We start from the raw sequence: 13468 nt of genomic DNA on the forward strand, positions 1-13468 counted from the left end.
TTAAACTGACCGTAACTAGCCTAACCCTGGTTAGACTAACTACAAAGGAGGAGGAGCCGCTCAGTGGACGTGGCTGAGATTCGATTAGGTCCATGTCACCTGGTTCAGGTGAGCTTCAGTCCTGCTGAGTTTCCATCATCAAATACAAACAACGAGACAAAGTGAATGGAGAAAACACATGATTGTGTTGAAAGTGTACAATTCACATCTTTAACAGTAAAAATGCTGCAATTAAATAAAACAAATGTTCGCAGATATTATGGAACATAATCCAACAACACGACTCTACTCAGCTGTCGTGTCCTGAATGCAGGACTCCCACCTGTGATGGAGGTTGACGGTTGGGGGTTGATCTCTGCTCCACACTGAAACCGCACCGACCACCGTCAGACCCAAAGCAGAAGAGGTTCCGCCCCGCACCGCCAGGAGGCGGCGGCGGCTTCTCCCGCTGCGTCAGCGAGCTGTCATGGCGGCTCCCAGTCTCGGGTTGGTGTCACGGTGAAGTCTGTCTGAGGATGAGCTGAGAGAAGAAACGACTCTGACAGGTGAGATAACGGAACCGGGACCACAGTCTACCTGAACCCGCGTCACAATCTCCTGTCGCAGGAGGACATCTGTCATGTGGGTCGAACGGTGAACCAGACTCCACTGAGAAATGTGGTGTTTTAGTGCTGTCGAGTCACTACAACTAAATAAACCAAACCCAGGGATTTTTAATGAACTGTGAGGTAGATCTGGATGATTCGGCCTATATATTAACGGATATAATCGACAAACACCTTCATTTTCTATTTTAATCCTTCAGTTTGTCGGAGCTACAGCCTAACCCGACCCGTTGTGCAGGAAGCTGCTTTGAAGTGGCGAAGACTCAAGCTTCAGTAAACAGAAATGTTGTATAAATCAACCAGTGAACATGCTGGTCCTGGCCTGGACTCCAGTAGACCTTCCTCAGTCCTGAGCTCACATGTAACGAGCTTCATGAGCAAAAAAAAAAAGAATTAAAATGACGTTTGGATGTGACAGGTAATGAGATGTTAGGTTCATGTTAGATTGGATTGTAGTGCATCGCATTACTTTACTGTTGTCGGTTTTCTGGGTTTGATGTTTTAAAAGGAGCTTGTTCTTCAGTATCAGATGTTGGTGCGTCCCTGAACGCACCAGCTGAGCAGGTCCTGCAGTCCTGGACCGTGGAGGTGGAACCTGGTTTAGATGCAGTCCTGTTTATTTTTGCGGATGTTTCACTTTCATTTCATCATGATGAACTTTCTTTGTCCCCTCTGAGGTCGGACCTCTACAGTAAAACAAACTGCACGGACATAAAACCACCTGTCCAGCTCCACCTGTGTCTCTCTGCAGGTATGAATGTGATGTCATCAGTGATGCGGGGTGCCAGGCGGCTCGTTCACACCGACCCCGTTCTACTCAGCAGCTTCCTGTCTCCGCCCCTCCTCTGTCCTGCCCGGAGCACTGCCCCCATGCTCACCTGTCAGCAGAACAGGAAGTACGCCTCCAAACAGGTGAATCTGACTGACTGTCTTCCTCTTTGTTCACTTGACAGCCAATAGGAAACGCCTGTCTGCTTACAGCTGGTCTTTGATGTTGTGTCGTGTCTTCAGGTCAAAGGTCAGAAGAACCAGAAGGTCAAACCCAAAGTGGACAAACAAGTCGTGGAGATCACACACAGGATGACGGTGGCGGCTCTCGCCAAGGCCATGCAGAAAGACTACAGTAAGAGCCAGCAAAGAGCCAGGGCGAGACCTCATCCTGTCCGTGTGAAACCTGATCAATAAAGTTGTTTTGTATTTCAGATCACGTGTTGGAGGCTCTTCTGAACACAGAAGTGGATCTGGACTGTCTGGATCCAGACTCAGTTCTGGAGGAGAGGTGGATTAAAGAGGCGGTGACTCGATCAGGGATGAAGTTCAAATGGGCCAAAGTGAGCGAGAGCCGACAGAGACCCAACAGGGACGCCCACAGGAGGTAACAGGGACAGCACCAGGTCACCTGACCTTTACAAACCAGCCAATCAGAAAACATTCCTACTTTTTGTTTTACTTGAGAATAAAGTTCACTCTGACCTCTGACCTGTGACCCTCTCAGGCCTCCAGCAGACCCGTCCAGCCTGGTGTCCCGCCCCCCGGTGGTCACCATCATGGGTCACGTGGACCACGGTAAGACCACCCTGCTGGACAGTCTGAGGAAGAGTCAGATCGTCTCCACTGAGGCCGGAGGAATCACACAACACATCGGAGCCTTCCTGGGTAAACGCTCACCTGCTGTTTGATTAAACTTTATTCACAAAATCAGTTTCAAAGACACAAACATCAGGTCTGTTTTCACTTATTAATTCAAGTCAGTTCTACTTTGCCCTTTTTTCTTATATTTTTTTAAAATTGCTGTTAAACTGCCGTTTCTTGTTTCAAATTAAAAGCCAAGTCTCTGTCTTTTCTGGGAGGCTTTTAATGTGAAACATCTGCAGGAAGTGCTGAATTTAAATGTAGCTTAGCAGCAGTCAAAAATACAGAAAAGTAGAATTAGTGAGTGTTTTAATTTTATTAATAATCTGTCGATTATTTTCTCGACCTAATGTCTTAGTTTATAAAACGTAATCAAAGTTTTGATTGACCAACAAATCAAAACAAAACGAAAAACAGCAAATACTCAACGGAAAACACTCACATCACGTGATAATAACACTAACAATAATAACAATAACAATAATCCAATTGTTTCTGTTTAATGTTCAGTGTTAATGTCTCAGGGGAATCAACTCAACCTCTGTCGTGTTTTCATGATGGAGAAATGACCTCAGATCAGTCAAGTTGTTTTTCTGACGTGGGTTTTTACTTCCAGTCCAGTTGCCTACAGGTGAGAAGATCACCTTCCTGGATACTCCAGGCCACGCCGCCTTCTCCTCCATGAGAGCCCGCGGAGCCAACGCTACCGACATCGTCGTTCTGGTGGTGGCGGCCGACGACGGCGTCATGAACCAGACGGTCGAGTCCATCCAGCACGCCAAGAGAGGCCGAGGTAGGAGCTCCACCTGACAGGCACAGCGGAGGGCTGAAAACACCACAGGCTCTCTGCTGCGTCTGTCTAATGTTTTTACCCTGTGTTCCTATTGTGTTCCTATTGTGTTCCTATTGTGTTTCTAATGTGTGTCTGTTGTGTTTCTACTCTGTGTCTGTTGTGTGTCTGTTGTGTGTCTGCTCTGCGTCTGTTGTGTGTCTGCTCTGTGTCTGTTGTGTGTCTGCTCTGTGTCTGTTGTGTGTCTGTTGTGTGTCTGCTCTGTGTCTGTTGTGTGTCTGCTCTGTGTCTGTTGTGTGTCTGTTGTGTGTCTGCTCTGTGTCTGTTGTGTGTCTGTTCTGCGTCTGTTCTGTGTCTGTTGCGTGTCTGCTCTTTGTCTGCTCTGTGTCTGTTGTGTGTCTGCTCTGTGTCTGTTGTGTGTCTGTTGTGTGTCTGCTCTGTGTCTGCTCTGTGTCTGCTCTGTGTCTGTTGCGTGTCTGCTCTGTGTCTGTTGTGTGTCTGCTCTGCGTCTGTTGTGTGTCTGCTCTGTGTCTGTTGTGTGTCTGCTCTGTGTCTGTTGTGTGTCTGTTGTGTGTCTGCTCTGTGTCTGTTGTGTGTCTGTTCTGCGTCTGTTCTGTGTCTGTTGCGTGTCTGCTCTGTGTCTGCTCTGTGTCTGTTGTGTGTCTGCTCTGTGTCTGTTCTGCGTCTGTTCTGCGTCTGCTCTGTGTCTGTTCTGCGTCTGTTCTGCGTCTGTTGTGTGTCTGTTGTGTGTCTGCTCTGTGTCTGTTGTGTGTCTGCTCTGCGTCTGTTGTGTTTCAGTCCCGATCATCGTGGCGGTGAATAAGTGCGATAAGCCTCAGGCCGACCCTCAGAGAGTCAAACAGGAGCTGCTCGCTCATGATGTCATCTGTGAGGAGTTTGGAGGCGACGTCCAGGCGATCCACGTCTCTGCTCTGAAGGTCACATGACTGTTAAACAAACTGGAGACACGTTGACCTCTGACCCCTCAGCTCAGCAGTTATTACCACATTATTACATACATATGTATGACATTATCAATAAAGTGATGATGTCATGTTGTTGTCAGGGCGACAACCTGCTGGCTCTGGCAGAAGCCACGGTGGCGTTGGCTGAGGTTTTGGAGCTGAAGGCGGAGCCTAGTGGCCTCATGGAGGGACTCATCATCGAGAGTCGAACCGACAGAGGAAAAGGGTGAGAGGACGCCATCATCATTATCATCATCGACATCAGGACTAGAGCCAGTGCCAGTGGCCCCTGTGACCCCTGACCTCAAACTAAAAGTTCATTGTAAACTAACGTGATGAACGACTGCACTTCCTGTGACGCGTGACTGTAACTGACGCCCCATGTGTCTCCTCAGTCCTGTGACCACGGCCATCGTCCAGCGGGGGACGCTGAAGCGCGGTTGTGTCCTGGTGGCGGGAAAGAGTTGGGCTAAAGTTCGTCTGCTGTTTGATGAGAACGGACGGGCGGTGACGGAGGCGGGGCCAGGCTGTGCAGTGGAGGTGGTCGGCTGGAAGGAGCTGCCATCTGCTGGAGAGGTCATCCTGGAGGTGGAGTCTGAGGTGAGAACAAACCACATCCCCAGTGAACCTGCAGGGGGACCAGCTCCTCGCCTCACCCGGAGTCAGTAACAGACAGTGAGGATGTTCTTCATAGAACCTCCACCAACAGACAAAAATAAAAGACAAAATAAAAACAACAATAAATGATCGCTTCACCAACCTGTCAGCTGACAGGACCCATGGTCAAAGTGACCTTGACCTTTCACCTCTGTCCATCAAAGTCCAGTCAGATGGTCCAAGTGAAGAAGTTCAGACGACCTGCTTCTGTCGACAAAAATAATTATTAAAAATAATAATTATTTATTTTTCTTTATTATTAATAATATTTACGTTGTTTTTCAGACTTTTTTAACTTCCTGTTTCTTACTATTGATGCTGCTGATGATCTGTGGAGAACAGACTGTAGAAAAAAAAGATGGGCAGAGCCTCTGTGAAACAGGTTTCTGAAGCTCAGAGTGAGCTGCTCCATCATCACCATCTTGGCAGTGCCTGACTCCGCTCCTACCTCCCAACTAATCCAAATATTGTCAAAGAGGTGGGGCGTGTGTGGAGCTGAGACATACACTCACCCACCTGTCACTCAAAGAGGCCACGCCTTCAATTCTCCATAGCTTTATAAAATCCTTAATAAGGTGTGAACAGGTGAGTTGTATAAATTCAGCCGTACAGGTGTCATGAAGGAGGAAATGATCTCTAGAGAGCAGAACAGTTTCTGTACCAGGCTGTAAACATGTTTCTTTCTGCTGTAAAGACATTTGAACATGGGAGTCTGTGGGACTGACTCACTGCTGGAGCCAGACTCTGGTGGTCGTTAGAGGAACTGCAGCTCTCAGCTCTTCACTGCTGATGCTTCATGTTTCAGACCTGGAGGCTGATGATTGGTTTGAAGCCTCCCCTCTGTTGTGGTGTCACTTCCTGTGTCACACCTGATGGCACGTTTGTTTTATATGTGAACCTCCTGGTGTTTCTCCTCCTGCAGCAGCGGGCGAGGGAGGTGGTGGAGTGGAGGAGCTCTGAGGAGCAGCAGCAGAGGCTACAGGAGGAGCAGAGTGTCATTGAGCTCAAACAAAAAGCACACCTGGAGGAGTACAGGAGGGAGAGGGCGGAGCTGTCTCACCTGAGCTGGAGGCAGAGGAAGGCGGCTCTGTACCGAGCCAACAAGACCAAGTTCTCCATGAGGCCGAGCGAGAGGACTCAGGACGACCGGCTGAGTCTGCCGCTCATCATCAAAGGTATGCTGTGATAGGCCGATCCCACTGTGACATCACTGCTTCCTGCTGACTGACAGTTGACCTTTGACCTCAGGTGACGTGGATGGCTCGGTGGAGGCCATCTTGAACATCACAGACACTTACGACGCTCAGCACCAGTGTGAGCTGGAGGTCGTTCACTTCGGCATCGGAGACGTTTCTGAGAACGACGTCAACATGGCCGAAACGTTCGCAGGTACAAACAGGAGTCCACCAGCAGGGTCAGAGGTCAGAGGTCAACGACAAGTTTCTGTTGTATTCACCTGTCTGAAGCTGATTCGACTTTTACCTGTGAATCAACATCAACCGATGATTCAGTCTATAAATATAAATGATGTTTCATGGCAATGTCGTTGTTTATTACGTTAATTAGTCACATGACGAACACCTCCACTGTGACCAACTGTTTAAATTTAAATCTGAGTGTTAATCATAAAAACATCAGATATTTGTCCTCAGATCACACGACACAGAACCTGTATCTGACATGTTTGAACAGAACGTTTCAACGTATCATAATTTGAATGAAAAAGACTGAACTAAAAACGTCTGTAAAACCTGTTCTCGTCTGAACACAAGAACGGTTCTGTTCATCATCAACCATCTTAATTATCGTTGTCAAGGTAACAATTTCAAAATAAAATATTTGCAGTTTACACCATTTAACAAAGCAGCTGGAGAAAAGTTGACATTTTAACTTAAATAACTGTTATTGAAACAGTTTCAGCTCTTAACTCAGTGGAAACTGAGGAAGATGAAGATGATTGAAGGAACGATCTCAGTCTGACCAGGTGTTTCTGTAACAGAACCTGTTCTGACCTCAGTGAACTGACCCTCCAGGTTCCATCTACGGCTTCAATGTCAGGGCCAGCAGGCCGGTCCAGCAGATGGCGGCGAAGAGAGGCGTCCCGCTCAGACTGCACTCTGTCATCTACAAATTCATCGACCAGCTGAAGGACGAACTGAGCAGTAAACTGCCGCCACTCGTGTCCGAGAACATCATCGGTGAGTAAAACAACGACCCCACAGACTCACCAATGGACGGGAAACATAACAAATACAGAGGAACATGACTTGTACCTGACAGGAAGTGGTCTGTCTCACCTGTTACCCCCCTCCCATCCCCTCCTTCTGTTGTCCAGGTGAGGCGGCGGTCCTCGCCATGTTTGACGTCTCTGTGGGGAAGAAGAAGGTTCCTGTGGCCGGCTGTCGGGTCCAGAAAGGTCTGCTAGACCGTCGACTCCGGTTCAGACTGATGCGAGGACAGGACACCATCTGGGAGGGTGAGTGAGACCTGGACCAAAACCTCATCCAGGCTAGTAACACTTCCTCAATCAGATTAAATTAAATCAGACATATATATATGATACCAGATAGATAGATAGATAGATAGATATAGATATAGATATAGATATAGATATATATATATATATAGATATAGATAGATATATATAGATATAGATAGATATAGATAGATATATATATATAGATATAGATAGATAGATATATATATATATATATATAGATATATATATATATCTGCTGTTCTTCAGCTCTTAAGTTTTACTTTGGACATCAGCGATATAGTTTATCCTTATAGGGTCACGGGGGCTGGAGCCAATCCCAGCTGACATTGGGCGAGGGGGGGGGTTCACCTGGACAGGGCGCCAGTCCATCACAGGGCTGACACATAGAGATAAACAACCATTTGAACTAAAGTTAATAAAACTAATTTTAACTTTCAATCAAATGTAATTCTCTTTAAAATGTTATTTCATGCGACAGTTTTGTCAGTGTCGTCATCATCATCATCATCACCACAATCACAACTCTTCTACTGAGTCAATAAACTGATACTGAATTACAAAATCACCTCAAGCTAAAACACAGACCAGTGACTAAAAATAACATAATAAAGTTTTCTTATGAAAATCTCATTTGACACGTGGTCCAGCAGAAGTCGAGTTAATGTGACGTTCCCCTGCTGTTCTCTGCAGGTTCTGTGATTGCGTTGAAGCACCACAAGGATGATGTTCAGACGGTGAAGACGGGAATGGACTGTGGTCTGTCAGTTGATGGTGATTTGGAGTTCAGGTCTGGTGACGTCATTGTCTGTTTCGAGAACCTAGACGCTCCGCAGGTCACTTCCTGGAACCCCAGCTTCTAACGTCCCATCATTCCCTGCTGCTCAGAGGACGAGTGGTTCCTTTACTGTGCGGTCACGTTTCATGTCACATGTCTAATGAATAAATATTAATCAGCGCATCACAGACAGTGAGAGTGATCGACAGTGTGCACTCACCTGAGTACACCTGTACATCACTGCAGCCAGGTGAGCAGTTAATGCAGTGGAAGTTAAAAAAAAACAAAACAAGAGAGTTTTGTTTCAGAGACATTTTAATAAAAGCTTCAGGTTTAAAAACGTCAGACAAACAGGTAGTTGATCAAATAAAGAAAACTGAACAGCCACGATACTGAAGCCTGAGGTCTGGTCTCTGATTGGACAGATCCACAAACAAACACATCTGATTGGTGGGTAGTCTGTATTCAAAGATAAAAATCTGCCATCAAAAAGTCTTCACTTAAGGGCCACTTACTGGCTTCTTCCAGAGCAGTCAACCACAAACATTCACACATTTTCTGAATGTGATCCGTGTGAGACTAAGAAACAGAATGTTCCTTTAATGTCCTTCTCTCATGGAGACTCCACTCCTGACCTCTGACCTCTTCACTTCTTCCTGGTCTTGCCTGGTTTCGTGAGCAGCTCTGGGTTGATCTGATCTGGTGTCAGTCCTCTGATGGAGAAGAGACGGGTGGCGCGCTCAGACAGAGTCCCCCCACACTTTAGCCCACGAGACACCAGTTCCTCCTTCAGGACATCCAGACCCAGAGACTCCAGCTGGTGGACTGATGTCACAGAGGAGAGGTCCACCGCAGACTGCTGAAAGCAGCAGCAGATGAGTTAAACACTTTGTTCATTACATTTCAGAGTTTTTAAAATCATCAATACTTGATAAGACCTGTGACCAGGAGGGCAACGCTGGAGAGGAAAACAAGCTCACCTCATGTTTGGCCTCACATCACAGGAAACTCAAACTAATAAACAGCAGAGAGAAGACAAACTACTGACCTGCTTCTGAGACCAACAGCTGGATTCCTCTGATGCTTTAGGGCATTCTTGAGGTTTTTCTTCCTCTGGTCTGACGGTCTGGTCTGACGGTCTGGTCTCTGGAGGTTTCTGTTCCTCTGAAGGTCTGATGGTCTGATAAGCTGAGGACGAGCTGGAAGAGACAAATTATTTAAATAAACTGGAGTCTGGACCCTGTGGATCTGGTCTGAGGTAGACCTGATCCCTACCTGCTGCTCTGCTCAGGCTCCGGCTCCTCCTTCTGCATCTCCACGGTAACAGCTCTACAGCTGGAAGAGGACGTGGATGGAGACTCCTCGTCATCATCGTCGTCCTCTGAGCTCAGCAGTTCATCCAGCTCACCCACCCCCGCCCTGTAACCATGACAACAGATGTACATCATCATGTGTCTCCATCCTCTGATGCAGCCTTAGTGGAGTCTGGGCTCCTCAGCTGCTCTGACTCTTTGTGACATAGGGCGACTCACCAGAAACAGGCTGCTGCCGTCGTCTTCTTTTTCTTTTTCTCTGGCTGTTTGCTCTGATCCGAGTTTGGCCTCTTTCCTGCTGAGACGTCGTCCACCTTCACCTGACTGCTGGAGGACGCCTGCAGACCTGAAACACACAGTTACGGCCTGATAGACTCTGGATGTTTCACACTGATATCAGGGTTTAAAACAATCTGAAGAATCTGAGCAGAGGAGGTCTGGACCTGGACACTGACGCCTCCTCTATACCCTTTAATGGTGCAGTATCTGGAGCTCAGGAGTTCCAGTGTAAAGAGCAAAAACACAGACAGAGAGCTGACATGTTTCATGTTCATCAGCTGTAAACTGGGTCCGACCTGGTGGATCTTTAAACCAGACTCTGGTTGTGTCTTTGTTCAGATTCCTGCAGCAGCTCAGGAGCTTCTACAGGACTCACACACTCTGTAGCTCTACACCTGAACACATCTGTGACACCTCTAACTCCGCCCCTCCCCCCTCACCTTTGAGCACAGAGTCCTCGAGTCTCTCTGACAGGTCATGACACTGCTGCTGGTATTCTGGATCAGTGAACTGGTGTTTGGGTTCGGCCAGTTTCCTCTGCAGACGCTCCAGACGACGCTGCTCCTTCTCCGCCTCCCGCTCCGCCTGTTTCTTCAGCCACTCTGCCATTCTGCAGCCAACACAGAAGAAGAAGAGTTGGAGTCTGAGCTGAATGAAACTGAAACACTGAACATCTCTAAATGAAGGTGTTTCTGTGTTTTATAGTAATATTATAAACAACTGTAGTTTTAATAAAACTAAAACCGTCTGAGGCTCAGTATTTACTGGATGAACACACGTCATCCAGTAAATACTGAGCGCCAGGTGGTTATTCTGCTGTGACCTGAGCTCTCTGAGGAGCTCTCTGTGACTCACTCTTTCTCGTGGTTCACATCTCGGAGACGTCGTCCACTCAGATCTCTGCAAGCTTCACGGTTTGTCGTCTTCTCAATCTGAGCGCCGAGGGCTCGCAGCATGGAGCCAAACCCTGAAACACACAGATTTGAGTGTTTAGTCTATTCTCAGTTCTACTGCCTTCAGACTGTGGAAACAGATGTTGAAAAGCTGGATCTGTGTATTTCCTGGACAGACCTCCCTTCCCTCCACAGAGGCGTGGCTCCAGATGATAGATGGCTCCATGCTGCAGAGGATCCTCCAGATCGGACAGTCGACCATTTCTGACGATGTAGAAATCGTCAGAGGAAACTCCCTGCAGAGATACGAGGTTCAAACACTCTGAGGTCAGACTCAGGGAGATACGAGGTTCAAACACTTCCATATAATCCCTGCCTATCGCCTGGTTTGGCAGCCCTCAAAAAAAGCTGGTTAAAGAGGAGCTGGGGAAGAGTTTGGTTAGTTTTAGCCTGTTGCCATGTCAACACGCCACCGTTTCCCTTTGTATACAAACAACAGGAGGTGCTGGTTTACTGTGCAGTCGCCTGGTGACAGCAGAACATTTTACCAGATGTTAGATTTTATTTCCTGTCATGTTTTAGGTCATTTCCCACATGTAGAACTAATAACAGAAACATGTTACTTACAAACTGTGACTGACAGACTGAATCCAGTGTGATGTCACAATCAGCAGGTAATGGTTAATATTTTCTGAACAATGACGTTCTGCTGTGATCTGTTACTGTGTCGCTGGTTTTGTCCTCAGATTCTGGATCAGACATTTCAGGACGTCCACCAGTAAGAGGAGGACATGGTGCTGCCTGTCTCCTCCTTTTAAGGAAGCCCAAGATTATTTATTATAACTGGGAACTGTTCACTGAATTGCCCCATTTGGTATAAACAAGGTTTTCTGAGTCTGAATCTGAATCTGAGATAATTTAGCCTGTTTCAGTCAGAGGCTCCACTGAGGGGCTGTATAACAGGCGGGTTTAGATAGATGAGGATTTTTCTTAAAACTGTGAATCATGTAAAATCGCTCAAGTAGAGACCCAGAATAAAAACATGGAGCTGGAAATAAGCATAACAGGTTTCTTTAAACGACGTCATAACAATGTACCAACTGTATTTACTACAGCTGGTTTAATGTCTGTCTAAAGAGTCTGTTGTAAAGTCTGCACAGAACTGTAGCTGTCAGTCACTGCAGTGTTATGCTAACAACACTATTATGCTAACTAACTCTTAAGCTAACTACAACATTTCCCTCTGAAATAAAGTGCAGTCGAAGGTAAAAGTATCATTAGAGAACAAGTACCTACTTTAGAAAACACACTTCCGTTTCCACCTCTGAAAAAGAATCATTAAAATAAGGAGATCGGGTTAAACTTGTTCAGTTATCAGAGAAACATTAACTATTGTTTGAGCCGGATGGACGAATTCAACGTTTAACGAACCGTTCAGTCTGTTTGTTAGCTAACATTAGCACGTCGGCTAACAGCGACACTCCTATCGGATTCAAATATTTCCACATGAATTGTTTCAGTTTTCCCGCCTTGCTATGGTGTGTGTCTCACCTGTAGCTGGATGAACCGGGTCAGAACATCTCTGACCACAGAACCGTCCGGGAACACCAAGTTACACCTGAGCCTCGGGGCCTTCACACACACCTCCATGTTGGATTCTCAAAGTACGAAGAGCGCGGATACGCGGCTCTTCTTCGCCCATCCGCTGGGAGGTGACGTCACCACGGTGCGCCGGAGCCGCCAGGGGGCGCGCGGACGGTTTCCTCTACCGGACGTTGAAAGAGGTTCCTGCTCGATCTGCTGAGGGACAACATGGCGGCCTTGTGGAGGGTCGTGTGTCGGACCAGGTCTGGACTCCGGTTCCCCTCCCGCAGGTTGATCAGAAGCTCCTTCAGCTCAGACTCTAACGGGGCCTCCGGCAGTGACCAGCCCCCCGCGGACAGACCCAGATCCGGCTTCGCTGCCGCCTTTGACTTGCAGTCGGAGCTCCGGCGGGAGGCGGCGAGCGCCGCGGACGGCCCGAGAGGGTCCTCCTCCGATGAAAGCTTCACCTCGCTGCTCCGCCGGTCCCCGCTGATCCAGATGGGACCGGCCAAGGACAAAGTGGTGGTCGGGCGGATCTTCCACGTGGTCCAGGACGACTTGTACATCGACTTCGGCGGGAAGTTCCACTGTGTGTGCCCGCGGCCGGCGGACGGAGGAGAGAAGCTGCAGCGGGGAAGCAGAGTCCGTCTGCGGCTGCAGGACACGGAGCTCACAGCCCGCTTCCTGGGGGCAAAAACCGACACCACTCTGCTGGAGGCCCAGGCCGTTCTGCTGGGTCCGATTGAGGGACGGGACGGACGGGACAAAGAGAACCGGGACTGACTGTCAGCCCCTGCTAAAGTAAAATCAAGGGTTTTCTAAAGGGAGTCTGGCAGCGACAAGCCTGAGACTGGAGGAATGAACCAGGACATTTCTGTTTGTGTTGTTCGTGATCAACTGTGGAGGCAGGAAAGCTGTGCAGATGTTTCCAGACACATCAGTGATCAGACAGTCAGTCTGATCACTGATGTGTGAGGCTTGAGTCTGGACTCGGGACTGATGTGTGAGGACCAGAACTCTCCAGCTGTGTTCAAGAGATATTAAAATGATAAATATTCAGTAAACATAAAATTAACTGTTTGTTTGTTGTGTGGAGTGGAATAAAATATGAAAATAATTATGAAACAATATTTCACAGCACTGAGTTGAGTTTTAATGATTTCTTAAGTTCACAAATTATTGTTTCATTCATATATTTTACACTGTTTATCCATGTGATTAATTATTTGATGATGACTTGAATATTGATTTAATTCTGAACACTGTGGGGCTTCATAGCTGTGACCATGTAGATCTAATTTAACTGAGATTAAATAATAACATTCATTAATTTAAGAAATGAAATTGTTATTTTTAAACATTTTGATGCATTTATGACCAAAGTTTACTCAGAACGTCATACATACCTGTCCTGTGAACAGGTGAGCAGATGTGTGAATCACATGATGCATGTGTAAATTTCAGTTTAAATCAAA

The 13468-nt window shown here is 47.1% G+C and overlaps 3 protein-coding genes across 8 annotated transcripts; 2 read left to right on the forward strand and 1 right to left on the reverse strand.

Moving 5' to 3' along the window:
• The first annotated feature begins 386 nt into the window (after window positions 1–386).
• mtif2 (mitochondrial translational initiation factor 2) lies at window positions 387–8314 on the forward strand. Of its 4 annotated transcripts, none has more exons than XM_071472221.1 (15): window positions 404–545; window positions 806–1023; window positions 1283–1517; window positions 1617–1728; window positions 1809–1980; window positions 2101–2261; window positions 2854–3030; window positions 3826–3965; window positions 4094–4218; window positions 4388–4592; window positions 5572–5824; window positions 5898–6038; window positions 6683–6847; window positions 6985–7125; window positions 7840–8314. In XM_071472221.1, exons 2-15 carry the CDS (start codon window positions 1004–1006, stop codon window positions 8007–8009), a joined length of 2217 nt encoding a protein of 738 aa, XP_071328322.1. In that variant the 5' UTR covers window positions 404–545; window positions 806–1003; the 3' UTR covers window positions 8010–8314. The 4 variants fall into 4 exon arrangements, with proteins under 4 accessions (XP_071328323.1, XP_071328322.1, XP_071328325.1 ...); XM_071472224.1 differs by having other exon boundaries at window positions 405–545; window positions 1357–1517; XM_071472222.1 differs by lacking the exon at window positions 806–1023 and having other exon boundaries at window positions 387–545; window positions 1357–1517.
• On the reverse strand, window positions 8222–12118 carry sde2 (SDE2 telomere maintenance homolog (S. pombe)). 3 transcript variants are annotated; one of them, XR_011687124.1, is made up of 9 exons: window positions 11961–12118; window positions 10588–10705; window positions 10372–10483; window positions 9957–10126; window positions 9457–9583; window positions 9200–9343; window positions 8973–9123; window positions 8366–8780; window positions 8222–8335 (listed from the first exon to the last, which is right to left on the reverse strand). XR_011687124.1 is itself a non-coding variant. In XM_071472235.1 (8 exons), exons 1-8 carry the CDS (start codon window positions 12057–12059, stop codon window positions 8571–8573), a joined length of 1134 nt encoding a protein of 377 aa, XP_071328336.1. In that variant the 5' UTR covers window positions 12060–12118; the 3' UTR covers window positions 8222–8570. The 3 variants fall into 3 exon arrangements, 1 of the variants encoding a protein (XP_071328336.1); XR_011687123.1 differs by having other exon boundaries at window positions 8366–8783; XM_071472235.1 differs by having other exon boundaries at window positions 8222–8783.
• Window positions 12119–12174: 56 nt separating this feature from the next.
• Window positions 12175–13123, forward strand: mrps28 (mitochondrial ribosomal protein S28). The gene has a single exon (XM_071472238.1). The coding sequence runs from the start codon at window positions 12222–12224 to the stop codon at window positions 12774–12776; it is 555 nt and encodes a 184-aa protein (XP_071328339.1). The 5' UTR covers window positions 12175–12221; the 3' UTR covers window positions 12777–13123.
• The last annotated feature ends 345 nt before the right edge of the window (window positions 13124–13468 follow it).

This window comes from Trachinotus anak, unplaced genomic scaffold (assembly GCF_046630095.1).
Source record: "Trachinotus anak isolate AG129_WGS33_773 ecotype Australia unplaced genomic scaffold, CSIRO_AGI_Tana_v1 ptg000036l, whole genome shotgun sequence".
NCBI classification, from domain to species: Eukaryota; Metazoa; Chordata; class Actinopteri; order Carangiformes; family Carangidae; genus Trachinotus; species Trachinotus anak.

Coding starts and splice junctions, on each gene's coding strand:
- mrps28 (XM_071472238.1), top strand. CDS start 12,222: ATGGCGGCCTTGTGGAGGGTCGTGTGTCGGACCAGGTCTGGACTCCGG.
- mtif2 (XM_071472221.1), top strand. CDS start 1,004: ATGACGTTTGGATGTGACAG. Junction 1,024..1,282: donor ATGACGTTTGGATGTGACAG/GTAATGAGATGT, acceptor GTCCCCTCTGAG/GTCGGACCTCTACAGTAAAA. Junction 2,262..2,853: donor ACACATCGGAGCCTTCCTGG/GTAAACGCTCAC, acceptor TTTTACTTCCAG/TCCAGTTGCCTACAGGTGAG.
- sde2 (XM_071472235.1), bottom strand. CDS start 12,059: ATGGAGGTGTGTGTGAAGGCCCCGAGGCTCAGGTGTAACTTGGTGTTC. Junction 10,706..11,960: donor CCCGGTTCATCCAGCTACAG/GTGAGACACACA, acceptor GTATCTCTGCAG/GGAGTTTCCTCTGACGATTT. Junction 9,584..9,956: donor CGAGGACTCTGTGCTCAAAG/GTGAGGGGGGAG, acceptor TGTGTGTTTCAG/GTCTGCAGGCGTCCTCCAGC.